The following is a 25,868-nucleotide window of genomic DNA, read 5'->3' as shown; positions in this document are numbered from 1 at the left end:
CATAAAGTCTAGTCGATACATTTACAATTCAATCAAATAATAATAATAAATATAGGTGCGTTTACATTTGATTATGTGGTAAGTAGGGTGTATTTTTTACGCTTGAGAAGCCTAGTCGCTCTCTTCTTCTATGAGTCCCAAGAAAAACTCCATAAAGGGGGAGGAGAAAGAAGTGTCATTGCCCTTCTCCCCTCCTCTCTCCTTGCTTTTTTCTGTTGGGTAGTCCATTGAGGCTTTTTAATTTAATTTTTTTAAAAACCTTTGTGGTGATTTCTTTTTCTTTTTTTTTTTATTAAGAAGGGGGCCAAAGCCCCAAACAAAAACAAACAGACTACACAAACTGGTCTAAACAGACCAATCTAGAATGAACAACTCCTAGCAGATCGTCAACTAGATAAGCACTTAACCAACTAGGGGCATGCTCAAGAACGCACAGCCCAAGATCCACTTGGTAACTCCAATTAGCCAAACAGTCAGCAACAATATTCGTCTCATGGAACACATGCTGAAGGGCACAACTGGGAACCTGCTGCATAAGGTCACAACAACCAAAGCAGCTAAGGGATGCATAGCAAGCATAGAAGGATTCTGGCAGAGGTTTACTGCAATAGCTGAGTCCATCTCAATAGTGAGATTACAGATGCCCTTCTCAATTGCAAGCTTCAAACCAAAGAAAAGCCCCCATATCTCAGCCTCAAGAACTTGACCTTTCCCCAAATTAACAGCAAACCCACTAACCCAGTCACCAAAAGAGTCACGAATGACTCCCCTAGCACCACTGCAGCCAGTAACATGTTTCCTTGAACCATCAACATTCAGCTTAAACTGTCCAGGCTTAGGGGGCTCCCAGGCAACATGGATTTGAACTTTATTTTCTCCTATAGTGCGATTAGAAGATGACTTAATCCACTCTTGGGCTGCCCCGCAGATAACTTGTCTTGGACTGAAGGGAACAGTATCCTCATTCTGAAAAACATGCTTATTTCTCCAACACCATAACTGCCAGCAAGTGAACACAAAGACAGTACTCCAAGGAACATCACCATTCCATTTCGCCTTAGAGAGCATGTTAACCTTCATCCACGGCTGAGCATCTAAGCGGAAAAAATTATGGGCATAGGCAGGGAGAATAGCATTCCAAGTAGTTCGAGCTCGCTCACAATCACGAAGGATATGAAGAGCTGTTTCAGTAGGCCAAGAACAAAAGCCACATGAAGAGTCAGAAGCCAACTGCCTTCTAACACGCTAATCGTTAGACAAAATTTTTCCTTGAGAAGCCAGCCACATAAAGTATTGGAGCTTAGGAGGAACATTTAAACTCCACAAGGATTTCCAACAGGAGTCAGGAGTAGAACAGCCTTCAAAAAATAAGCTATAAGCAGATTTAACTGAAAAGTCGCCATTAGCACTACCCTTCCAAACCTGAGTATCAGGTAAAGAACCCAAAAACCCCACAGGAACACTAATGATCTGTTGGACAAGGTCTTCACAAACCACACCTCTCAACTTGTCAATATCCCACCAGCCATTCATAGAGAAACTTGAGACAGAACAATTGCTATCATGGGCGGTGAGAACTCCAGCCTGCTGCATTAAAGGGACATCAGTAACCCACTTATCCTCCCAGAAATTTACACTATCTCCCCAACCAACTCTCCAACACATCCCTTGCTTAAGCAACTGAATACCATGTAAGATACTCCTCCAAGTAGTGGAACAAACCTGCCTTGCTCCAAGAGAATTATCAAAAATAGAAGTCCCTTTAAGATACTTAGCCTCATAAATTTTTGCCCATAAACCATTGTCCCTAGAGTGCAATCTCCATCCAATCTTAGCAAGCAGGGCCTGGTTCATACTAGCAGTCTTTTTAAACCCCAAACCTCCTTTGCCTTTAGGCCTACAAGCCAAATCCCATTGACAAAGATGGATCTTATAATTCTTCTCACTGCTGCCCCAGAAGAAATTACGGTTAAGTTTGTCTAGATCATTACAGACACTAACAGGAAGTTTAGTAGTTTGCATAGCATAAACAGGGATAGAAGCTGTAACCGCTTGAATTAAAGTAGCTCATCCAGCTAAAGATAGGAGCTTACTCTTCCAAGATGCCAGCTGGCTATGCACCTTATCAACTAAAGAACTATAAGTGTGCTTTCCGATTTTGGAATGCAAAAGAGGCATTCCTAGATACTTCCCCAGGTCATTAGTGAGAGGAGAGCCACAGATCAAACTTATCTCCTTAGCAACTTCTTTACAAGTGTTAGGAGAGCAAAAGACAGCAGACTTATCAAAGTTGACTACTTGTCCAGAAGCAGCACAAAATAAATCCAGACAGCTCTTCATAATTTTAGCTTGGTTAGCATTAGCCTCCGCAAACAACACCAGATCATCAGCAAAAAATAGATGGGAGATCGCAGGACCAGACTGAGAAGGTTTCACAGGTCGCCACTTCTTCTTGCTCACAGCATCGCATATGATATGAGAGAGTTTCTCAATACAGAGAACAAACAGGTAGGGCGATAAGGGGTCTCCCTGTCTAATACCATTCATTGGCCTAAAAGGAGAAGTCAATTCCCCATTCACATTAATCTGATATCTCACAGACTGTACACAGCTCATTATCAACTTAACAACCGGAGCAGGCAACTTCAACTCAATGAGCACATACTCAACAAAATGCCAATTCAACCTGTCATAGGCCTTAGAGAGGTCTATCTTCCAAGCAACAAACCCTTTTTTCCCTTTAGACAACTTAAATTTATGCATTAACTCCTGTGCAATCAGAATATTATCTGTAATATGACGTCCAGGGACAAAACTAACTTGGTTGGGGCTTATAAGATCAGGAAGAATAGGCCTTAGGCGAGCCACAATGATTTTAGAAATAACCTTGTACAAAGTCGAGCATAAGCTTATAGGCCTAAACTGGATCATAGATTGAGGGCTTTGCACTTTAGGCACCAAAGTTATTAAAGTGTAATTCAGCTTGTCAGGGATGCAACACTTCTTGAAAGCTTGGGTCACCATTGCAAAAATATCAGCAGCACATTTATTCCATTGAGCTTGATAGAAACAAGCTGGAAACCCATCAACACCAGGAGCTTTCAAACCTCCAATCCCAAACAAACTCTGCCTAATCTCAGCCATGTCAATTTCCTTCTCCAGCAAATCCAAATCAGCCGAGTCAATAACAGAGAACAGATTGGGTAAGATCAACTCTCTATGCTCCATAATCTCTTGAGAAAACAACTGCTCAAAATACGCCATAGCCAAACCCTTAATGTCTTGAGCTTGCTCAACCCAAACCCCCTCATTATTTTTTAATCTCTCGATTTTATTCCTCCGCCGCCTAATAATCGTAGTAAGATGAAAGAATTTGGTGTTTCGATCACCTTCCTGAAGCCACTGCAATCTGGACTTTTGTTTCCAGAACATAGCCTCTTGCTCCAACACACCATTATATTCCTTGATCAAAGAAATTTCCAAGTTACTCAGAAAAATATTTGATCCCCTGCACAACGCTTTTTGAATACCATTAAGACGAGCCAACAAACAGGCCTTTCGCTTCTTAATGTGTCCAAAAACATTGACATTCCAATCTTTTAGGGGCTGAATCAACTGATAAGTTTTATCCAAGGCTGAGCCAGCAGCATGTCCCCAAACATCAGAAATAAACTCATTGAAATGCTCATGTTGCATCCACATAGCTTCAAACCTAAAAGGCCTTCAGTGTGGAGAAGCAGCAAAACGGGAGCTCAACTTAATCTTGATTGGATTGTGATTGGAAGTAGTCCTAGGCAAATGTTGAACATTAGCCTCAGGGAATAACCTTCTCCATTGCATATTACAAATAGCTCGATCTAACCTTGCATAAACTCTCTTATTATTCCATGTAAATTTAGGTCCAGAATAACCCAAATCAATCATCTCATTTCCAGCAACCCAGTTCCTAAAACCTTTAGATTTGCACTCTAAAACTCCACCAAACTTCTCATCAGCAGTAAGTAACTCATTAAAATCCCCAGCAATCAACCAAGGCATGTTATGACTTGCAGCAACAAATGAAAGATAATCCCATAATTTTGCTCTCTTAACAGCGTTAGGACTAGCATCAACACCAGTAAACAGCCAGGGTTCTTGACCACTGCGAGTCACACAAGCAGAAATCGTTTGATCAGAGGTGCCAACAACTTCTACATGAACTCTAGAATCATCCCATAACAGCCACAAACCACCAGAGAACCCCACAACATCAACAATTTCAAAGCAAGGGAAGCCGAGAGACTTAACTACAGCAATAGCCTTTGCTCCACTAATAATAGGCTCACAAAGGAACAGCATATCCAGGCGATGAGTGCGAATCAAATCAAGCACATTAGACTTAAATTTGGAGCTTGCTGCTCCACTAACATTCCAGCAACAAATATCCATGAAAAAACCCATCAAAGACAGAGTAACCTTAAGGGCTAAAACCCTTTTATTAAGCCTCAAAAGTCATACCTTCACCAGGAGTGAAAGTACTACTTGCCAAGCGTCCACCATGTGAACTAAAGTGACCTTCCGAGAAGTCCATTTTCTCTGCGGGCTCCAAACCCTCACTATCAGAAGGGATTAACACTTCATCATCACTGTTAGAACCAGAATTGGCATCCCCACTAGTAGCCACCCCCCCAATATTAGGTGGCTGATGCCCAAATATATACAGCCCTTTCCTCTGATGAACTGGTTGTCCACTGCCCCAGCACTCAAATTGCTCGGGTAAAGAACCAATGGTAACATTCTTTTTGCCTTGAGATCCCACGCTTCCTACAAAACCAGATACCCCAGCAGCTTGGCGACGTCTAGAGGTATTTTTAATTGCCCCACCAGTAATCTGCCAATTTTCCTTCACACAATTCTTCACAGGCAAGCCCAAGTTTGAAATGTCTTCCAGAACCTGCCTAGCAACAGACTTTTTACCCTTAGACTTTGTCCAAACCTTATTGCCCGTATTCAAATCAGCCGAGAAAGATTGCACTGGTCTGCTACTAGTCTGATCAAAAAACTCACCAACATTCCCTTGATCCTTCCCAAAATTCTCACCAACTTGCCTAAGAGCATCAAACCTTGAGCCCTTAAATTTAACCCCAGGATCCTTGCCTCCCACTCCCTTAGAATTAGGCTGAGGCCTACGCCTAGGGGGAACATTCATCCATGGTCTTCTCAAGCTCTGGTCAGACTCATAGTGAGCCCTATTAATTCCCTCTGAACTACTCCCTTCCAAAATAGTACTCCTGGCAGTAGTAGTCTCACCATTAACGGTTTCAACATCCTTCACATTCAATTCACACTTCTCTTGTTTATGGCCATACCTCCCACATAAGTAGCAAATATCTGGCAGCCCCTCATACTCAATGTTATACCAGTTCTGATTTATTTGGACGAACGCATCTAACGGCTTAGTGAGATCTAATTCCACGCACAACCGAGCAAACTTGCCCCTATTTTGAGCAGTGGTAAGAGAATCAATCTTTAACAATTTCCCCAATAAATTCCCAACTCGTTTCAATGACCAAACATCAAAACACTCAAGCTGGATAGCAGAGACACGAAGCCAAACAGCCATTCGAGTAATATGTGCAGTAGCTGGACAAAAGCCAGGCCTCCATTTTTGCATAACTAAATATTGACCAGCTATTAACCAAGGGCCACCAGTGAGAACAAAATTTAGGTCCTCCTCAAGCTCAAATTTTACCACAAAATAATCATTCACCAAATCTATCAATTTCCACTCCCCTCTCAGACTCCATTTCTGATTTAATCGATCACGTAGATAGTTATAGGTATGAGACCTGCCCAATAGCTTGATAATCAGGGCATTCTTTCAAGGCCGGCATAACCCATCCATTGCCTTATCAGAAAATTGAATACTAGGGCCGCGATCACCCCGAGAAATAACCACATCCTCATCATCATTAAGATCCTCATAAGCATCATCCAGACAATTAACATCTATACCCACATTCTTAGCCAAATTCACCTTATTCATAAGCTTGTCACGAAAACTATCAGCACCAGGTTGAAAGCAAGATACCTGCTCAGAGCTAACAATAGGTGTCTGTTCCTGCATCAAGTGTGGATTAGAATCAGCATCCATGTCACACTCAGGTTCAGCATTCTCAAAGGCTCGACTTCGCTTAGGCAAGCGATGAGGATTCGAAAAAATTCTAGGTGAGCCTTCCGCCATGACCAACAGTAGACCAAAGGGAATCAGCCAAAACCGAAGGAGAAAGCTGCCTGGAAACCACCGCACTCGGCAGCTTCCAGCAAGAGGCGCTCGGAAACGAGCGAGATCTGAAAAACCAGGAAAAATCTCTCGCGGGTGGGGCGCGTACAAAAAAGCCCAAAAATTCAAGATTTGTGGTGATTTCTTTTGAGTCATGCTCATATTGAAGTTTCCCATCACCCCTTTTAAGCGCTCTCAAACTATTTATAGATATAAGGAAGATATCACTTACATTGAACCAAATCCTCCTATTTCTTATACCACATTCTCATACCATCTTATGTTGCAGATGAGGTGGATAGCCACATCAATTAAAATTATTTAACATTCTCTTTTCTTTTATGATTTGTTAACACTTACAAAAAACTGTAAATTAAACTTTCTTTATTAAAATACACTTCATTGATTTAATTAATGTTGCATATGATATGGACATGTGGTATAGAAATGTGGGATAAAAATGTAGTAAATGTAACATTATTCATAATTTTATCATGAATCTAGATAATCCCAAAATATGAACAGATTTGTAATAATTATAGATCATTAAGACACTATGTATTATACCATAATTTTATACCACATGATGTGGCAGATGTGTACATACCAGATCATGTAAAATACTAGTTTTTATTCTTCTAATTTTATTTATTAAAATAGACTTCATTTATTTAATTGTTGTGGCATATGATATGGACATGCCACATTATGTGGTATAGAAATATGGAATAAAAATATGGTAAGTGTAGCATTACTCTTATTATAAATGAATAAACCTACCCGAGCATGAATTCTATTCCCATGGTCCATATATGTAAGTGCTAATCTCGGTGCATCACAATCTATTCATTCTCAAATTATCATTTCTTAACACAATGCTTGTCTATTAACAGTGGTGATCATGACATATGTGTGGCTACTATGGCTTGGATAAAATCTCTGAACTTGACCGTTGACAGTTGTCGGAAGCCATGGTTCTTCGACGGACAGGTTGCAGGGTTGATATCTATCTCAGCTTAGTTAGTTCTTACTTTTTATCTTTTCATCAAGTCGTTAATCTTTCTTCTGTTTAAGTTGAGTATAGTCAGAAAATCAGATTACAACTATCTCATAGTTGTGCCTTTTTTGTTCGCTTTAGATACTCAGATAAAAAGAACCAGTTGACGTATATACAACTATAAAGCCAAGAAGCCAAGACCAATCATGAACTACTAAATTATTCCGCACTGCAATTTGCTTGACCGAAAGCTGAGACTAAATTTTCTGAACACACCAGACCTCATGTTGTTTGAGTCAATTCCTCTGTGTGCTATAAACACACCAGTAGTTAATATATATATATTCATCTGGATGATCCATTGTTAATGTGTTATGTAGTAAACAAACCAAAAAACATGCAAAAAAAAAAAATACACCATCTGGATGATCCTTTGTGAAGCCTTACCCTTTGAACAACAATCAAAGAGAGGAGCAGAGAAGACTAAGTAGTTTGACTAATGGGTGGCTGACCATTAGTTGGATCCAAAAATATTGTGGCTGACCATTAGTTGGATCCAAAAATATTGTGGCTGCAAGCAATGCGGATGCCAACAAAAACATAAATTGTGGTCCTAAAAAAACTCGGATTTTCTTGCTTCCACGGAACTTTGGTTCATAGAATCTTGAAACTTGCAATCCCATGTTTCTTTTCCCTTATTATCTTCTTAGCTTGCATTTCTTTCTTTGAAGTCAACCACGTCATACTGGTTGAGCTGAGATCAAGCACTTTACGTCTCTCTGGCAAAGCAATAAAATCGTTCTCATTAAGTCCTCTGTGCAATCACAATGAATTTTTCAACGGGTGGGCTAGCTAAACTTATTAACTAAATATCTATGATTTTTTTTTTTTATGTATTTATATAGTTTATATAGTTATTTTAGAAATAAAAGTATACATTAAAAATGTGATAAGTGTAGCATTATTCGAGAACTTGTTAGATGTGCTATAATATTCTACAAAACCATGGTGTCGTATAAATTTTTAACTCTCATTCTCTCTCAGACAATACATACCTTTATAAATTTAGGTCAAATCACTTATTTTTGGTTCTTATTGTTTGAGTATAGTCCTTTAGATTGTGACACTTGTCATAATCTTACTGTAGTAGTTAGTTTGTTTGTTATCTGTAGCTATATAGAAGACTTTCTCATGTAATTACGAATCTATTAAGAAAATATATCAGATTGTTCTCTCTAGCTTCTCTCTCTCTCTCTCTGCTCTTGATTCAATATACAAGATTACAGTATATGTTTCATCAGCTGATATAGATTAACACTTATGGTTCAACACGTTTTTCACTTTGATTTGAGAATTTAGTCCAATAATTAAGTTTAGTTAGCAATCAAGTATAGAACTCTAAATAGTTACGTTTTCTGTTGATTGCAAATGTTTTGGAGCGACGAAAATGCCCTCAAATGTGGAAGTTGCCTATTGCCCTGCCAGAATTTCATCCTGGACTTGATTACAAACCAAACAAAATTACAAAACTGAAATCGCCAAAAAATTTCATGATATACACCAAAATGGATTATGAGTCAAATTACAGAGACTTTGTACTTATTGTGTGGCATGCTAATACCTGACTGCCCTTAATTAAATGAGGATAATATGGTAAATTCTACTTCTACTATCATAGTTCTTTGACCATGTTTTACACAAAAATTTCCATCAGTTTAGACAGCTGCTCAACTCAGTTTGACTCTAAAACCGACTTTGCGAATCTACGAAGACTCATTTCCTTCACTAGAGCTTCTATGGCCTTCTTCACTCCCCGATTTGAAACCCACAACACAAGTTGATAACCCAATTAATTTAGAAGGAAAAATAAATAAATTAAGGAATGGCAACTGTTTTTTTTTATTCTTTGAAATGGCTCACCCCTCTCCATAGATATGTATCTAGGTATTTGTATATGAGTAACGTTACGGGCACCAACTTGTTTACCAATTTTTGGATATCAACACATGTGGCACATGACATGGCAACCTATGTCATCTGCCACCTCATTTATTTTAATTACATAATTTATTATATAAATAAAAGAATTTTTTTTCTTTTTTCTTTTTTCGGTGTGAAATTATTTTATTTATATAACAAATTATGTAATTAAAATAAATGAGGTGGCAGATGACATAGGTTGCCATGTCATGTGCCACATGTGTTGATATTCAAAAGTTGGTAAACAAGTTGGTGCCCGTAGCGTTATTGTTTGTATATTTATGAAAAACGGTAAACGATACTTTGACCCTAAATGGATAAAGTCAAAGAGTTTATTTCACCTTCTGTTCTATCGAACCACATGTTTTGATCATCTATATATATCCTTGTGCGAGCAGGGTCTCCTTCTATCAGACCTTCAACATCTCAAGAGCATCATCACCATGTTGCCGCTAGCACTTCTTCTGGTCTTCCTTAACAGTCACATTATTGTTGCATCAAAATCCACCATCGACACCCTACCGGGCTTTTCCGGTGAACTCCCCTTTAAACTTGAAACCGGGTTAGTAATTTTTCAACTATTATCATCACCATCGTAGGTGTAATCAATTTTTCTCATATTATACACACAACTAAATACTAGTTGTTCCCACTATGAGTTACTAATTGGTATGAAAGAAATAAAGGTATGTGGGGGTGGGCGATTTGGATGATGTGCAGCTATTTTATTACTTCATTGAGTCGGAGAGGAGTCCCAAGGAAGACCCCCTGGTGCTTTGGCTCACCGGAGGTCCCGGTTGCTCCGGTTTTTCTGGCCTTGCATACCAAATAGGTATATCTTGCATTATTATCTCCTATATTAAACAATTGTAATCATATAAAAGAAATCAATGACCTTACATTTAATTAATACTAGCTTCTCCACACGCGCTTCTGGGTCTGCAAGAGGCTTTTTAAAAAAAAAATTAAATTTATTTTAGAATTAAAAAAGATAATAGGTAGTTGTGTTCCATAAAAATAGGATCCATTATCTGATTTTTTTTTTTTTCTTTTCATTTTCATGTTTTTCTAATATGAAAAAGTGTGAATTTACCATATTATCCTCATTTAATTAATAATTTCAATTCTTAATGTTAGCATTAACTAAAGACATTTTCTGATATTTTGAATGTTGTATTATTTTCTGCCTTTTGCTTTATATATATAGATTTAACGAAAGTTGTTATGCCTGAATTCAATTTGTTTGGTAGGTCCAATAATGTTCAACTACGCAAATTCTAGTGGGAACGAACCAACACTTGTGTTGAATCCATACTCATGGACAAAGGTAAACCTACTACTTAATCTGCACTTAATTTGTCAAGAACTTTACCCAAATGCATTGGACAATATTCAGGTTGCCAACATAATATTTTTGGATCAACCAGTTGGTAGTGGATTCTCCTATGCAAAAAGTTGGCAAGGATACGAGACCGGTGATATATCATCCGCAGCTCATACCTATGAATTTCTAAGGAAGGTGAAAATTGGTTAAAGTAATTTTAAAAGGGTTTAAAATTATATATTAAATCTCATTAATTAATTAATTAATTATATATATGTTGGTGCTGCAGTGGCTTAAAGATCATCCTGAATTTCTGAAAAATCCACTGTACATTGCTGGTGATTCATATTCAGGCATAACTGTCCCCATCGTTGTTCAGGAAGTGTCCAACGGTAACTTTTTGTTGGGGATGAAGACTTCTTCAGCTACCTCACCAAACTTATTTAGTCATATACCAGTTCTTAGCATTAAAATTATAAATAAACTCTACATTATTTAATTTATATAAACAAACCCAAAAAAAACCCAAAAAACAAATGGATCTATTGAATTTAATTTTGATTATTAAATTACTTTGACACTCTATTGAGTGTTTTGGGCTTTTTTATGAGGTTTTTGGGTTGGGTTTGTTTTAAGAAATCTATGGCAATTTTGTAATTTAAATGAAGTTAAAAGCTTTTTTGTTATATTGTTAATGGGTTTTGGGTGTGTTTCTAAAGTCCATTTCATATAGGGTATCGTTTTATTAGTTCCTGAACTTAGGCCCAATTTGCATTTAAGTACCTTAATTTCTAAAATGGCTCCCGTGGTCCTTTAACTTCAGTTTCGTTAGGACAAATGGTCCTGTCGTGAATTTTGTTAACTTTCTTGTTAAATGCAGGGGCAAAATAGTATTTTTGTATCAAAACTGATTAAAATATGAACAAAAAATTAAAAAACTAAAAAAAAAAATTAAACTCTCTCCCCTCCTCTATCTCTATTTCTACTCCCCTCCAAACTTAATTTTTCTTTTTTCTTTTTGTTGGTTTTTTATTTGATTTTCTTTTATTGTTATTTTAAAGATATGATTTTTTTTAAATATAAAAATACCATTTTGCCCCTACATTTAACAGAAAAAGTTAACAAAATTAACAACATGACCATTTGTTATAACGAAAGTGAAGTTAAAGGACAACGGGAACCATTTTGAAAATTAAGGTACTCAAATGCAAATCGGGTCTAAGTTCAGAGACTAATAAAATGATTAAATTTGGGCTCTTATATTGGGTATCATAGTGAATCTCCCATTAAATTATGAGGCAACTCTTTTTTTGAATCTAAACTGTTGTAGGCAATGAAGTCGGGCATGAACCACCATTGAATCTCAAAGTAAGAATTTATTCAATCTGATTTTAAACTTGTTTGATTTTAGTCCTTCTCCTTTTGTTCGTGGCTCATCGTTTGTTCTCTCTGTTTGTCTGTCTTGTGCCCTTGTTTGGTCTTTGGGCTATTTTGAACTCAGGGTTATGTGCTAGGCAACCCATTTACAGAACCAACATATGACGTGAATTCACGAATTAAATTTGCTCACCACATGGCACTTATTTCCGATACACTCTATGAGGTATAAATGCTCTCTAGTGACTTTTTTATTTATTTAGAAAAAGTGATAGTAATTATTGATGAAACATAAAACTAGAAAAGAAAAGGAGAGTGTAAAATGACAGTGTGAAAATTACTTCCTTGATTTTCCTAAACTCTGAAGAAAGAAAATTGAGAGTTGAATGAATGTGTAAAATGCTTAGCGGCTCACTACAATTAACACTGATATTGTCTCTAACTTAATTATCTAAAAACCTTAATAGGTGGGGAATTCTAGCATACATTCTTCAATAAGTGTTGTTTTTGGGTCTTCACTAAGACCGAGCAAATTGCATTTCAGTGTGTATAATTTTTGTGCAAATGACCGAGGAAAGCACTGAAATAATGTCTGTTATTGGGCAATAATTTGAGACCTAATCTCTTCGCATTATATATAGTCAACTAAAACAAATTGCAAGGGCGAGTATGTTCAAGTAGATCCGAGCAATGCACCTTGTGTGGAAAACCTCCAAGAAGTCACTGAGGTGAGAATTACTAATTTACGACATTGTTCTTAGTTCACATTTATTTTCAAACTTTGAACTGAAGATCCATTTGCCACTCTAACAAATTTGCAGTGCACCCAGAAGATATATTATAACCAAATATTGGAGCCAAAGTGTAGCACTATGTCTCCAAACCCAAAAATATTCAAATGGGATCAAAACTTCGATGGCGAGAACTTCTTAGACATGCTACATCATTCTACAAAACCGTGGTGTCGTGTAAATCTCTCTCTCTCTCTCTCTCTCTCTCTCTCTCTCAATACATACCCTTATAAATTTAGGTCAAATCACTTATTTTTGGTTCTTATGGTTTGACTCCTTTTTTAACTTAGATTTGAGAATTTACTCCTATAATTCAGTTTAGTTAGCTATCAAGTGTAGAACTCTGAATAGTTACGTTTTTTGTTGATTGCAAATGTTTTGGAGAGACGAAAATGCCCTCAAATGTGGAAGTTGCCAGAATTTCATTTACAAAAGTTTACATTTTGGACTTGATTACAAACCAAACAAAAATTACAAAATTACAAAATTACCAAAGTGGATTATGAGTCAAATTACAGAGACTTTGTATTTACTGTGTGGCATGCTAATACCTTACTACCCTTACTTCTTTGCAGCCTTATAACTATCTGTTCTCCTTCATTTGGGCTAATGATAAAACAGTCCAAAATGCTCTTCACGTTCGAGAGGTAAGTATTAATTTTGAGAATTACAGTACCTACATAAAATATTCACACTTTTATTTACCATTACAATGTGCAGGGAACAATAAAGGGTTGGGAAAAATGCAATCAGAGCTTATCTAGCAATTATGCACATGATGTTAGAACTAGTATTGACTATCATCGAAACCTCACCAAGAAAAACCTTAGAGCACTGGTTTACAGGTTACAATTTTCTTAATTTTCTCCATTTCCATCCTTAAAAACCACAAACGTTTGTGCAAATAAATAGATGAATAATTCCTCTGTCTGAAATATCATAGTTAATTTGTACATTTTATTTTTCTGGTACAGTGGTGATCATGACATGCTTATTCCATACGTGGGCACTCAAGAATGGATAAAATCTCTAAATTTGAGTGTTGATTATCAATGGAGACCATGGTTTGTTAATGGCCAAGTTGCAGGGTTGGTTGCTACTTGCTACTCTTAATTTTCATAATAATGTCACTGCAATTTCTGATTATTTTTTTTTTTTCTAATAGGTACACCAATGCACATACAAAGAAAACCTACAGTTTGACATTTGTGACTGTAAAGGTAAGAACTGGAAATCCCTGCTGCTTAATTCTTGTCAACTATGTTTCTCCAAATAAAAAATAAATAAATAAACCTAAAATAATGGGGAAATTAACCTTTGTTTGACCTGTGCAGGGAGGTGGCCACACAGCTCCAGAATTCAAGCCTATGGAATGTCATGCCATGATTGATAGGTGGTTTGCATATTACTATGTTTAGTCAGCTCCAGAATTCAAGTCTTGGATGTTGCAGCTGGTACTGCTTTGGTGAATAGATTTCAAGAATATTGCCAATTGGATATGTAACTGTATAATGTCACTTTTGTGTACACACAAGTTCTTGATGTTTTATCTGTAGTACGACGGATGATCCAGCAAATTTTTAGTATAAACTTTAGTGCAAATTTGTATTGAAAATTTGTCTATTTGAGTCTTCTCTTGTAAGAATATTTTTAGTTTACGCAAAGAAATTTGTAAGACTATTGTCACTTGGATGTCAATATCATTTTTATTTTGAAATTCATTTGTGTAAGATGTTCAACTTCTTGATACAATATAAAATTCATCCATTATATATCTAAATTTACCTAAACTATTAGAGCATTTCCAACAATCTTTTTAAAAGTTTTGGGACACTAAAATAGGTGAGCCACATCAACAAAATTTTCTCCAGCAGCCTTGTCAAACCCACTCACCAAATCTGGAACTCCTATTTCACTATTCAAACAAATAGACTTTGGCTCGTTAACGTATTTATTAAATTTTGGAACAACAAAGGCTGTCTTGGAATAGTAAAAGCCTGCAAGAGGCTGAGTGAACAATAATGAATTATTATTTAAATATTGATTTGGTATTATTAAACAGAATTAAATTTTAGTGTTTGATTTAAAAGAAAAAAAAAGTCAAACATTGAATTAATTAAATTGAAGAGGCTGATGATGGTACAAAATATAGTAAATTAGCAAACTTTACTCTTCAAATTGTCATGTAGGTAGGGTTAGTTATTGGGGCTGCTCAAGCTGGGCTTTCACGGGCTTTTTTATTTTTCTAGTCGGGCCTAGGTTTCAAAGAGCTTAGCCCAGGCCTACCCATCGGGCCAAGCCTAGGCTGGATTTTTGAATTGGGCCGGGCCATCCACAAGCTGGGATTTTTATTTTATTTTATTTCTTATTTCTCTTCCACAATATACATCTATAAATTTAGGTCAAAATCGCACTTTTGGTTCTTCAAATTTGACTTATTTTTCATTTTGGTTCTTCAAATTTGACTTATTTTTCATTTTGGTCTATGTGTTATCCATTTTGGCAATTTTAATTTTATAGTTTTGTTTAGTTGGCAATGAAGTCAAAAAATCTAACATCCTCCCCATTGGATTGCTTGCAAACTTTTTTTGTGGAGACAAAAATGCTGATGTTCTGGTTGCCTACTACCATGTCAGGTTGTCATCTATGAATTCTATGAATTTGATTGAGTTTACGATTTAAACTTGATTGCAAACCAACCAAGCATACATGACCAAAATGGCCGGAACTGAAATCATATAGACCAAAGTGGGAAATGAGTCAAATTTCATAGACTAAAAAAAAAAAAACTTAGCCATAAATATATTTATATATGTACATGACTGAACTATATGTTGCATATGCTAATATCTTGCTACCCCACTACTTCTTTGCAGAGCTATAACTATTTATTTGCCTTCATTTGGGCTAATGATAAAAGAGTCCAAGATGCTCTAAACACTCGAGAGGTGCGCCCTTATTTTATAAACATATAAAAGAAAGATTTCAATTTGAGGGACACATCATGCATGCGAACTTTTTTAGAGTGACAGTAACAATCCAGACAGTATATAATTTCAATTTAAGTTCTTTTACAATTACAAATTTGCAGGGAACAATAAGGATTGGGAAAGATGCAATCAGAGCTTATCTAGCAGTTATACTGATGACGTTAGCTCTAGTATTGACTATCATCGAAACCTCACCAAGAAAAACCTTAGAGCACTGGTTTACAGGTTCAATATTCTTAATTTTCTCCATTTTTCCAAGTGTTTCCAATTTTTCAGAGAGAAAAAAAAAATGCAAGCAAATAGACGAAGGATTCCTCTACCTTAAAGATGAAGTGTGGATCTTGTCCGGTAAAAAATTGTCTTAATTTGTAGATCAGTGGTTTAAGATTCCAACTCTCACGATACTTTGGTGGTGTGTGTATAAAAAAGCATCTCCCCTTGCTTGTACTATAAATAAATAATATATATATATATATATATCTATCTATATATATAAAGCAAAAGGCAGAGAATGGTGAAACATTCAAAATACCAGAAAATGCCCTTGGTTAATGCAAACATTAAGAATTCAAATTATTAATTAAATGAGGATAATACAGTAAATTCACACTTTTTCATATTTAAAAAAAAAGAAAGAAAAAGAAAAAGCAGATAATGGATCCTATTTTTAGGGAACACAACTACCCATTATCTTTTTTAATTCTAAAATAAATTTAAATTTTTTAAAAAAAAAGCCTCTTGCAGGCGCGGAAGCGCATGCAGGGAGGCTAGTATATATAAAGTAAAAGGCAGAGAATAGTGAAATATTCAAAATACCAGAAAATGCCCCTGGTTAATTCAAACATTAAGAATTGAAATTATTAATTAAATGAGGATAATATGGTAAATTCATATTAAAAAATTTTAAATTAAAAATAAAATAAAATAATAAGTTCTACTTTTACCCATAACTATCCATGTTATTTTTTCTTAATTCTAAAAATAAAATAAAAAATAAAACCAATTGACACATGCGTGAACATGTGCCAAGGGGCTATAAATAATAAAAGAAGTTCAAAGTTAGTTAATTTGTAGTTAATTTGAAAGTTTTTTTTCCTTACAGTGGTGATCATGACATGGTTGTTCCATATGTGGGCACTCAAGAATGGATAAGATCTCTAAATTTGAGTGTTGACTACAATTGGAGACCATGGTTGGTCAATGCCCAAGTTGCAGGGTTCGTTGCTACTATATATCTATTTCACTTGATCACGATTTTACAATTCATAATTTCAATGCAATTTCTAATTAAATTTGTGCTCTGTTTTCGTTTTTTTTATTTATAAAATATAGGTACAACGGAAACGGAAGCATATACAAAGATAGCGTACACGTTGACATTTGCGACTGTAAAAACAAGAACAGGAGATCCCTGCTTAATTCTTTTCAAATAAGAATTAAGATAAGTAATGGGGAAATAAGTTAATTTAATTTGATGTGTACAGGGAGGTGGCCACACAGCTCCAGAATACAAACCTCTGGAATGTCTTGCCATGATGGATAGGTGGTTTGCATATATCTTTAATTAGTTACTAGCCTCCCTGCACGCGCTTCTGCGCCTGCAAGAGGCTTTTTTTTAAAAAAATTTAAATTTATTTTAGAATTAAAAAAGATAATGGGTAGTTGTGTTCCCTAAAAATAGGATCCATTATCTGCTTTTTCTTTTTCTTCTTTTTTTAAATATGAAAAAGTGTGAATTTACTGTATTATCCTCATTTAATTAATAATTTGAATTCTTAATGTTTGCATTAACCAAGGGCATTTTCTGGTATTTTGAATGTTTCACCATTCTCTGCCTTTTGCTTTATATATATAGATTAAGATAAAAATAGTTGGAACTCATATTTGTGTAATGTTCTTGAAGTATCATTAATTGAAGACGATATAAAAATTCATCCTATCATCTAGTATCCTAATAGTAGATTGTTACTAAGCAGTCTGTTTATGTTTTTCTTTTTTCTTTTTTTTACAAGCGATATTTGAGTGATGGGGGATTCTAATATAAGATCTCGAGTGCAGATATAATCGAATTTAATCTCTTAACCTACAAGTCTCTTGCAAACAGTATAACTGGACTAAACCAATGTGACCTTAAATTCAAATTATTATATGTCCAAAAAACATAAAATAAAAAAGTGAACTTATATGGGTTGAGCCCACTTGTGGAAAACGAAGGATTCAAACTGGTTTGTTTACTGTGTTGTATTGAGCCATGAAGGCCTAACCAGCAGTACTATTGTGGAGGTCCATTAAATTTCAACTATGATGCCTTCAATGGTATTGGCAACCCAGACTCCTCCTTTCGTTGATAAGAAAAAATAAATAAATAAAAATTTATCTGAGAAAATAGGATTGCGAAAATCACTTACCTATATAAAAATACATATTTATTACATTTATCCAATTATTGTTAGTTCATCTATACAGTGGTGATGTTCTATTATGGGTGGTGGTGCTTACCTTCCCTAGATGATGAAGGTTCAAACAATCATTTAAGAATTGTTTTGTTTTTATTTAATAAAAAAGTCGTATCAGATATCTCCAACAACAACAAAACAGTCCTATCCGAAAAACGAAAAACAGAAAGAATTAAAAATGAGTAAAGCTAGTGCTTATATCTATTTCTCGTTCGCTTCTTTCATGAAGAACCAGTGACATCTTTGCGTACCAACTCCATAAGGAAGCCAAAACCATGAGACCTCCTTCTCCTCATCATCCTCAACAACTGCCCCACCCGTCAAACTCAGCCCCGTTAATGGGCCCCCTGCCCACTGGGGGCCAGCGGAAGAAGAGCTCCAAGGGGACGACCGGCGTCCGGTCCTGGCTGCTAATGGACTCCGGCGGGAAAACCCAAGTCATGGAAGCGGGTAAACACGTCATCATGCGCCGGACAGGTCTACCCGCCAGGGACCTCCGGATCCTTGACCCCGTTCTCATGTACCCGTCGACGGTTCTGGGTCGAGAGAGAGCGATTGTGATCAACCTGGAGCACATCAAGGCCATCGTCACCGCCCATGAGGTCCTCTTGGTTAAGTCCACCGACCCTTCTGTCAGTCCCTTCGTTGACGAGCTTCAGCGCAGGCTAATCCGCCATAACCAAGTAACCACAGCAGCTCTGGTTGGTACAATGCGATCTTTTCTTTTATTTCTTGAGAGATTTTGATGGATAAGAGTCTTTTTAGTAATTGCATGCGTGATGTTTGTGAAAATGTGTAGGAGGGGAATGAAGAAGATGGGTCGAAGTCAAACTGGACCAGGCTGCATGATTTGGGAGAGTCACAGTCGAGAGGTGAGAGCCGTGAGAATTCCCCAAAAGGGTTTTCTGATCAGTTTGATGAACAGGGTCGAGTTGAGAAGAATCAATTGTATGGATCAAAGGTTCTTCCTTTTGAGTTTGTTGCATTGGAGGCTTGCCTTGAATCTGCTTGCAGTTGCTTAGAAAATGAAGTATAAACATCAACTCCAGTTACTCCAAATTTTATAAAATTTTTGTTTTTATTGTTTCATTAATTAGTAATTGTTTGTTTTTGTATATTATTTTGAAGGCGAAGAGATTGGAGGAAGAAGCTTATCCAGCTTTGGATAAGCTGAGTTCAAAGATAAGTACTCTCAATCTGGAACGTGTCCGCCAGATCAAGAGTCGCTTGGTTGCTATAACCGGACGTGTTCAGAAGGTGAATTGGGCACTTGGGTTTTGAGGGTTTTGATTTTTCTTTAATTATACACGTGATTATGTGCTTCTTTTTGGGTATTTAAATTATATGGATGGTGCATTTTGTTGATCTGCAGGTGAGGGATGAATTAGAACATTTGCTAGATGATGATGAAGATATGGCCGAGATGTATTTGACTGAAAAGTCTGTTGAGCGAGACCTAGAAATTAATTCTTCTGCATCTTCATCCATGAACGAGCCGATTCTGTGCGATGAAATGGATGATGAAATTGTTCAAGCAGACATGGAAATCGACAGGCATGCACGTAGCTAATAATAATCTCTCTATCTCTACTTTGATATCAATATTATAGGTCAGCAATTTTTATTTTGCTTTACTTTTTTGCAGGGACGCCCAAATTGGTACAACTACTACTAATACAAGCAAGCAGCTTGATGTGCAGGAGCTTGAAATGCTTTTGGAGGCATACTTTGTCCAAATTGATGGCATACTAAACAAGCTATCCACGGTAAGAAAATAGGGTAATCTTTATACTTTGGCCAGATTACGATTTTTGATCCCTAACTTCTAGTTTCAGTTGTCGCGATTTTAGTCATATAATTTACTGGTCGTTACAATTCAAAGACAATAGTTTAATTTTGTCAATTTTTTTAATGGAGCACACATGACAGGTACATTTGAGGTGTTTTACATCTCTAAAAAGTTGAACTTACACTCGCATATGTCACACGTATGCTAATTTGGTCGAAAAAAAAAATACCTGACGAAATTAAGGCATTGTCCTTGAATTGAAACAATTAGCACGAGTCCGCAGAAAATGAAACTATAGGTACCAAACTTCGCTCAAACTAGGAGGACCGAAATCATACTTTAGCCATTTAATTAGTAGAGTTCATCTCCTTGTAACAATTATTTGACTTTATTTTTGTTTGATTTGTGTGTGATGGGCTTGAAAAATAATGATGAAGCTGAGGGAGTATGTGGACGACACAGAGGACTACATAAACATAATGCTGGATGACAAACAGAACCAACTGCTGCAGATGGGGGTGGTGCTGTCCACAGCAACCCTTGTGGTGAGTGCCTTAATCGTTGTGTCTGGAGTCTTTGGGATGAACATAAGAATAGCACTCTTCAAGGAAGAAACCAAAATTGGGATGCCAAAGTTTTTGTGGACTGTTGGGGGAGGTTCCATTGGGAGCGTTGTCTTATTTGTCATTGCTATTGCCTGGTATAAGCATTCACGCTTGCTGGATTAATTTATGTGCTAATTAAAAGTTAAATAATGTATTTATTAAGTATATCTAATGTATTTATAAATTACTGATGTGATCATGTGACTTTATAATATTCCACATTATGGAAGTGCAGTGGTGAGTCTATCTAACATTAATAAAATTAAAATAAAAACAAATATCATCCATGAATTATTTGTAGAAACTTTTTTTCCCAACCAATATGACTTTGGGTTATAAACATTAGTTGGTTTTCCGAATCTATTGACGTAGTGTTCTAACAAAATGTCACATCTTTCTTCCAGTTTGAATTATATAAATCTATTAGCGTATATTTCTCACAACTTTTCTGATATGGTTTAATGCATTTCCTAATTGCTAGACCTATTGAAAAAGTATAGTCGCACAACTATACTTTTTAAATATATTCAAATATTTTAAAAGTATTAAAATAAATTAATATTTCAAGAATATATTGTGTATTCGAATATTTTAAAAATATAGCGTGTGTTCGAATATCGAATGCTATGTCATAAAAAAAGCATTTAACTTAAGAGATTGAGAGACAAATCGACTAATGATGTAACAACTTGTAACTTTAGGTTTGTTTTTAGCAAGTTTAAAACATAGGGGCTAAACCGTTACATGTAATTAACCCTATACTTTAGTACGTATTAGATGTATCAACTAGGAAAGTGACACATGATGACATGACGACATGACACAGTGAACTTCTCACGTTAGAGGAAAAGGAGGAAAAATTAAAACAGAGCAAAGCATATCTTCCCAACTCTTCAAAAGAGAGGGAGACAGAGGCAGAGAGACTGTACCAAAATCCCAATCCCAACCCGCGAAGCCAAAGAGCCATGAGAGCTCCTAATCCAATTCACCACCCCTCTAAGTCGGGTGCAGCGGAGGACTACCCGGACCCGACCCGGCCCACAATGCCAGGGATGGGCATGTCGGTGGCCGCCGGGATGCGGAAGAAAGGCCTTGGTGTGCGCCCATGGCTGGTTCTGGACGCCAGCGGCCAAACCCAGGTGGTAGAGGCGGGCAAACACGCCATCATGCGCCGAACGGGTCTACCCGCCCGTGACCTTCGGATCCTGGATCCGCTTCTTTCGTACCCGTCTACGGTACTGGGTCGAGAGAGAGCGATCGTGATCAACTTGGAGCACATCAAGGCCATCATCACCGCTCAGGAGGTCCTCTTGCTCAATTCCAGAGACCCATCTGTGACGCCATTTATTGATGAGCTTCAGCGGAGGCTTTTGCGCCATCACCAAGCCACCACCAAACCCGCCAAAACCCAGGTACCAAAAAGTCGTCATTTTTTGTCTAATTATGATTTTATGTGGTTGTAATTGTGATTTGTGGTATTGGGTTGTGTTCTTTATTGTGATTTTGGTGTTATTAATTGTGATTTTGGTGTTGTGTGGTGTTGTTGATTTTGGGTAGGATAAGGAGGGCAATGGTGAAGAATCAAATTGGTATGACATGGAAGAGGCAGAGGCTGATGCACAATTGAGACGTGTTGTTGGTGGTAATGATGAAGATGAGGCAACAGGGAAGCAAGGTCTGGAGGAGAATCGTGATGCGTTGAAGGTCCTGCCTTTTGAGTTTGTTGCATTGGAGGCATGCCTTGAGGCTGCATGCAGTTGCTTAGAGAATGAAGTGAGTGAATATCATATTCCTCATTGCCTCATTTTATGATCTGCTCCGTGCTTTCTGACTTGTTTTTTTCTATTTGTTTGTTTTGTTTTGTGAATTGACAACAGGCAAGGACATTGGAGCAAGAAGCTCATCCAGCTTTAGATAAGCTCACTTCAAAGATTAGTACTCTCAATTTGGAACGTGTCCGCCAGATCAAGAGTCGCTTGGTTGCAATTACCGGCCGCGTTCAGAAGGTTAGCTTAACATTTGATAATACACATACCCTTTACTTTTATGGTGAAGATTAAGTGGTCAGGCTTAGGCCATAGATGCTTGTGGTTGTACAATTACTTTTTAAACGAGATGATTTAGTTCAACTTGTTTTTTTATTATGTTGACCTCTAGGTGAGGGATGAACTAGAACACTTGCTTGATGATGATGAAGATATGGCCGAGATGTATCTAACTGAAAAGTTGGTTCAACAACATTTTGAAAATTCGACCACTTCATCTTTGAGTGAGAGAGAGGACATGGATAATGAAGCTCCACGAAGAGACATGGATGACAGGCAAGGCAGCTCATAATCTCATTCTCATTTTAACTTATAGGCATGCCATTCTTCACTCCTAAGTTTTCCCATTCTATTTTTTTTAGGATTCCTACTGAAATCTCATTGGAAGCTTCCGGGGGTTCCTCCAATTTTGAAGGTGATCTTCAAAACCCTGACAATCCCCAGCATCAATTCCTTAGCAGGGACAGCCATGGGAACACTACTAGTTCCACTCATAGTGCTATGGGAAAGGACCTTGACGTAGAGGAGCTTGAAATGCTTTTGGAGGCATATTTTGTGCAAATTGATGGTACACTAAACAAGCTATCCACGGTACGCAAGTACATTCTATCTGTCAGTTTTTTCTATGTGAATATCTTTAAGTGAACATAATTCAAAATAGAGTGACACTGTTGCCACTCACATCTTGCATTCTCCACCCACCTTAAAGCCTGTATTGAATTATACTGAAGGACAACATGTAAAAGTAACAATTAAAAAAATGGCAGTTGAGATCACTGGCCAGTGGTGATGTGAGAAGCCAGCCTAGGCAGTAGAGGTCAATTCGGTGATCTCCATCTTTAGAAGGCCAGCCAATGGTGGCCTCTGGTCATTTGCTCCCATAGGGACTCCATGGCGGTGGATGGCCTCTGCTGTTCAAGTAAATAAAATTAAGGTATATATATTTATATATAATCTTAGGGTTAAGGGTATCTTAATAATAATGGGTTTAGAGAGGGGGTGGGGTTAGTAAACTGGGGATGAGAATAGCGCCACTCTAAAAATATTCAAGTACTCCTCTTTTCTTCTTTTAGGTGAACATAAAATATTCTGGTTCTAACGGATACTAATGAGGGGTTAGTTGGAAAGAGGTTTGAAATCCCCAAAGGTACCTACCTAGCTATTTGCTAGTGTTTCCTGCCTCCCAAAGATTGTAGGGTTCGGCGGGGGCACCAGTTTCAAATCTGTGTCCGCTTTGAGGATTGGTGGATTTCTGGGTATTAAAAAAAAAAAAAATTAAAAAGGATATTTGGCATACCCTTGACGTGGGAAATTATTTAGGCAGCCCTCTTAGTTGATGTTCACCTGCTGTGATTTATCTTTTTTTTTTTTCTGAGCAGCATAGTATACATCATTTTGTCTTCTGCAAATTGCATGGCTGCCTCAATTACTTCTAATACTGTAACCTCATAGCAAGCCGAAAGGGGCCGTGAATGCCTTAAATTAGATTTTCCTTCCATTATGCCAATTCTTCACAGTTAGATATGAAATTGATGTTTTTAGCCACAGTTTTGATTCTGTTGAGGCTATCCCTCAATGGAGACTTAATCAAGATGTAGATAATTGTAACCAATTTTCTAGCTTGTTTGATCAAGTGAGAGATAGATCTTACTAATTGAATGGAATAGGTGGGCTCATTATATTGTAATTTGGTTCCTTGGTGGGAAGAATTTCCACTGTGACAGAAAAATCTGGGTCATTGTCTTCTCACTATGGTGCACTTTTATTGCACATTTCTCTAGCAGGAAGTGGGATGCAATAAAAGCTTATATATACGAGGAAAATATTTTCAAGTTCTTTTCCTTTGTTTAAAGTAGATAACTAAACCTTGGTATTTTGTAGCCATCATATATGGGATTGCTAGGAAAGAAACGCATGTTGCTAGTCGGCTAAATCTTTAGTGATAGTATTCATTAATACCTTCCAAAACCCTAAGACCAAAATTTCCTTTTTTCAACACCCTATTCTTCTTTCGTGTCAAAACGTCTTATGAAGTTTACGCATTAAATCTTTTTACATTCATCTTTATATGTGGAATCTGTTCCTCTTGTCATCAACACATCTTTTCATGCATGTTACTGGTTTTTTTTTCTATTGGTTGTTTCTTGGTAGCTGAGGGAGTATGTCGACGACACAGAGGATTACATCAATATAATGTTGGATGACAAACAGAATCATCTCCTGCAAATGGGGGTCATGTTGACCACAGCAACCCTGGTAGTGAGTGCCTTTGTTGTTATAGCTGGTATCTTCGGCATGAATATCAAAATTGAGCTGTTTGATTCAGAAAAAGCAGGGATGCGAGAGTTCATGTGGACTGTTGGTGGCAGTACTGGTGGGACCATATTCTTATATGTGATTGCTATTGGATGGTGCAAGCATAAACGCTTACTGGAGTAGTGATGCCAAGCCCCTTTATGATTAAGAAAAGAACCTCAAATTGAAGTGTATGCCGCCTTTTGGTAGACATCCTTTATACAGACAAATACCCAACTCTCTATACAGCTTACTTCTTTGTTTACCATACGTAATGCAAATATGCATGTAATAAATAATAATCAGCATTTGCATTGTTCTTTAGTTTGGTAAGAGAATAATGTTTCAGGGTGTGTGGTTGATCTAAAATGGTGATCCCTCATACCCTGTGTTCTGTGACAACTCCTGATCATTAAGTGGAGTTGTAGTCGAGAAATCGGTAGCTGCTTATGAAGATCGGAATCAAGTTGGAGGAATATTAGGCAACCTGAATTGGCCGAACTCAACTTGCAACCCTACCAGTCTAATAAGAGCGGTTGATAGATTTCATTTGGAGTTATGTTAGAGAAGTTAGCATTGTACTTTTGACCTTTATTCACTCAATATCAAAAGCCTTGAATATTCGGATATGCTTATGAAAGCATCTTGTATGGCATTTCAAGCTTTTTCATGTAAATATCTATGTACTTCGAATTTGAGATTGGTAGTGGTTGGGTTCCTTCTTGCATTTGTTGCCTTTGGACAAATGTTTGTACTGATCACATCGCTGACCACTCCATGTGTAAAAGTATTTACGTGGGACTAATCTATGTAGGTGAATTTCATCCCAATATGGTCAGCAATGCGATCAATTAATGTAATTAATGTGTAGGCAGGTACAATAAAAGGAAAAAGGAAATCGAACTCTTGACCTAGCTAATTCCGCAACTATTACTTTTTGTATGACTTGATTCGTAA

General features: G+C 37.0%; 4 protein-coding genes across 9 annotated transcripts in view; all 4 read left to right on the top strand.

The window, feature by feature from the left end:
* Nucleotides 1-20,100, top strand: part of LOC117636898 (magnesium transporter MRS2-3-like) — a 21,879-nt gene extending 1,779 nt beyond the window's left edge. Inside the window, exon 6 of the mRNA XM_034371622.1 lies at nt 19,957-20,100. The gene's annotated coding sequence lies outside the window, so the exon portion shown is untranslated. The remainder of the gene's footprint in view (nt 1-19,956) is intronic.
* Nucleotides 9,638-14,429, top strand: LOC117636895 (serine carboxypeptidase-like 2). Of its 5 annotated transcripts, XM_034371616.1 has the most exons (15): nt 9,638-9,801; nt 9,926-10,071; nt 10,490-10,566; nt 10,636-10,758; nt 10,853-10,955; nt 11,894-11,931; nt 12,065-12,166; nt 12,582-12,668; nt 12,762-12,908; nt 13,307-13,378; nt 13,452-13,576; nt 13,706-13,819; nt 13,897-13,951; nt 14,066-14,078; nt 14,151-14,429. In XM_034371616.1, exons 1-15 carry the CDS (start codon nt 9,683-9,685, stop codon nt 14,198-14,200), a joined length of 1,371 nt encoding a protein of 456 aa, XP_034227507.1. In that variant the 5' UTR covers nt 9,638-9,682; the 3' UTR covers nt 14,201-14,429. The 5 variants fall into 5 exon arrangements, with proteins under 5 accessions (XP_034227507.1, XP_034227508.1, XP_034227506.1 ...); XM_034371615.1 differs by having other exon boundaries at nt 9,639-9,801; nt 14,066-14,429; XM_034371619.1 differs by having other exon boundaries at nt 9,685-9,801; nt 9,960-10,071; nt 10,667-10,758; nt 14,066-14,429.
* LOC117636897 (magnesium transporter MRS2-3-like) lies at nt 18,198-20,812 on the top strand. 2 transcript variants are annotated; one of them, XM_034371621.1, is made up of 6 exons: nt 18,198-18,878; nt 18,977-19,207; nt 19,306-19,434; nt 19,550-19,731; nt 19,823-19,943; nt 20,107-20,181. In XM_034371621.1, the coding sequence occupies exons 1-6, from the start codon at nt 18,453-18,455 to the stop codon at nt 20,140-20,142; spliced, it is 1,125 nt and encodes a 374-aa protein (XP_034227512.1). In that variant the 5' UTR covers nt 18,198-18,452; the 3' UTR covers nt 20,143-20,181. The 2 variants fall into 2 exon arrangements, with proteins under 2 accessions (XP_034227512.1, XP_034227511.1); XM_034371620.1 differs by lacking the exon at nt 20,107-20,181 and adding an exon at nt 20,404-20,812 and having other exon boundaries at nt 18,204-18,878.
* A 591-nt stretch (nt 20,813-21,403) lies between these two features.
* Nucleotides 21,404-25,638, top strand: LOC117636894 (magnesium transporter MRS2-3-like). The gene is made up of 6 exons (XM_034371614.1): nt 21,404-21,983; nt 22,129-22,344; nt 22,449-22,577; nt 22,729-22,892; nt 22,979-23,207; nt 24,768-25,638. The coding sequence occupies exons 1-6, from the start codon at nt 21,537-21,539 to the stop codon at nt 25,053-25,055; spliced, it is 1,473 nt and encodes a 490-aa protein (XP_034227505.1). The 5' UTR covers nt 21,404-21,536; the 3' UTR covers nt 25,056-25,638.
* The last annotated feature ends 230 nt before the right edge of the window (nt 25,639-25,868 follow it).

This window comes from Prunus dulcis, chromosome 8 (genome assembly GCF_902201215.1).
Source record: "Prunus dulcis chromosome 8, ALMONDv2, whole genome shotgun sequence".
Lineage (NCBI taxonomy): Eukaryota > Viridiplantae > Streptophyta > Magnoliopsida > Rosales > Rosaceae > Prunus > Prunus dulcis.
Note: the sequence above shows the minus strand (reverse complement) of the source record. Positions and strands in the feature narration are given on the sequence as shown.

Excerpts from the sequence above, each read along its gene's own strand:
- LOC117636897 (XM_034371620.1), top strand. The coding sequence starts at position 18,453 with ATGAGACCTCCTTCTCCTCATCATCCTCAACAACTGCCCCACCCGTCA. Across the intron at positions 19,435-19,549 it reads TAACCGGACGTGTTCAGAAG|GTGAGGGATGAATTAGAACA; the intron begins GTGAATTGGGCA and ends GTTGATCTGCAG. Across the intron at positions 19,732-19,822 it reads GCAGACATGGAAATCGACAG|GGACGCCCAAATTGGTACAA; the intron begins GCATGCACGTAG and ends ACTTTTTTGCAG.
- LOC117636894 (XM_034371614.1), top strand. The coding sequence starts at position 21,537 with ATGAGAGCTCCTAATCCAATTCACCACCCCTCTAAGTCGGGTGCAGCG. Across the intron at positions 22,345-22,448 it reads GCAGTTGCTTAGAGAATGAA|GCAAGGACATTGGAGCAAGA; the intron begins GTGAGTGAATAT and ends AATTGACAACAG. Across the intron at positions 22,578-22,728 it reads TTACCGGCCGCGTTCAGAAG|GTGAGGGATGAACTAGAACA; the intron begins GTTAGCTTAACA and ends GTTGACCTCTAG.
- LOC117636895 (XM_034371615.1), top strand. The coding sequence starts at position 9,683 with ATGTTGCCGCTAGCACTTCTTCTGGTCTTCCTTAACAGTCACATTATT. Across the intron at positions 12,167-12,581 it reads TTTCCGATACACTCTATGAG|TCAACTAAAACAAATTGCAA; the intron begins GTATAAATGCTC and ends CATTATATATAG. Across the intron at positions 12,669-12,761 it reads ACCTCCAAGAAGTCACTGAG|TGCACCCAGAAGATATATTA; the intron begins GTGAGAATTACT and ends ACAAATTTGCAG.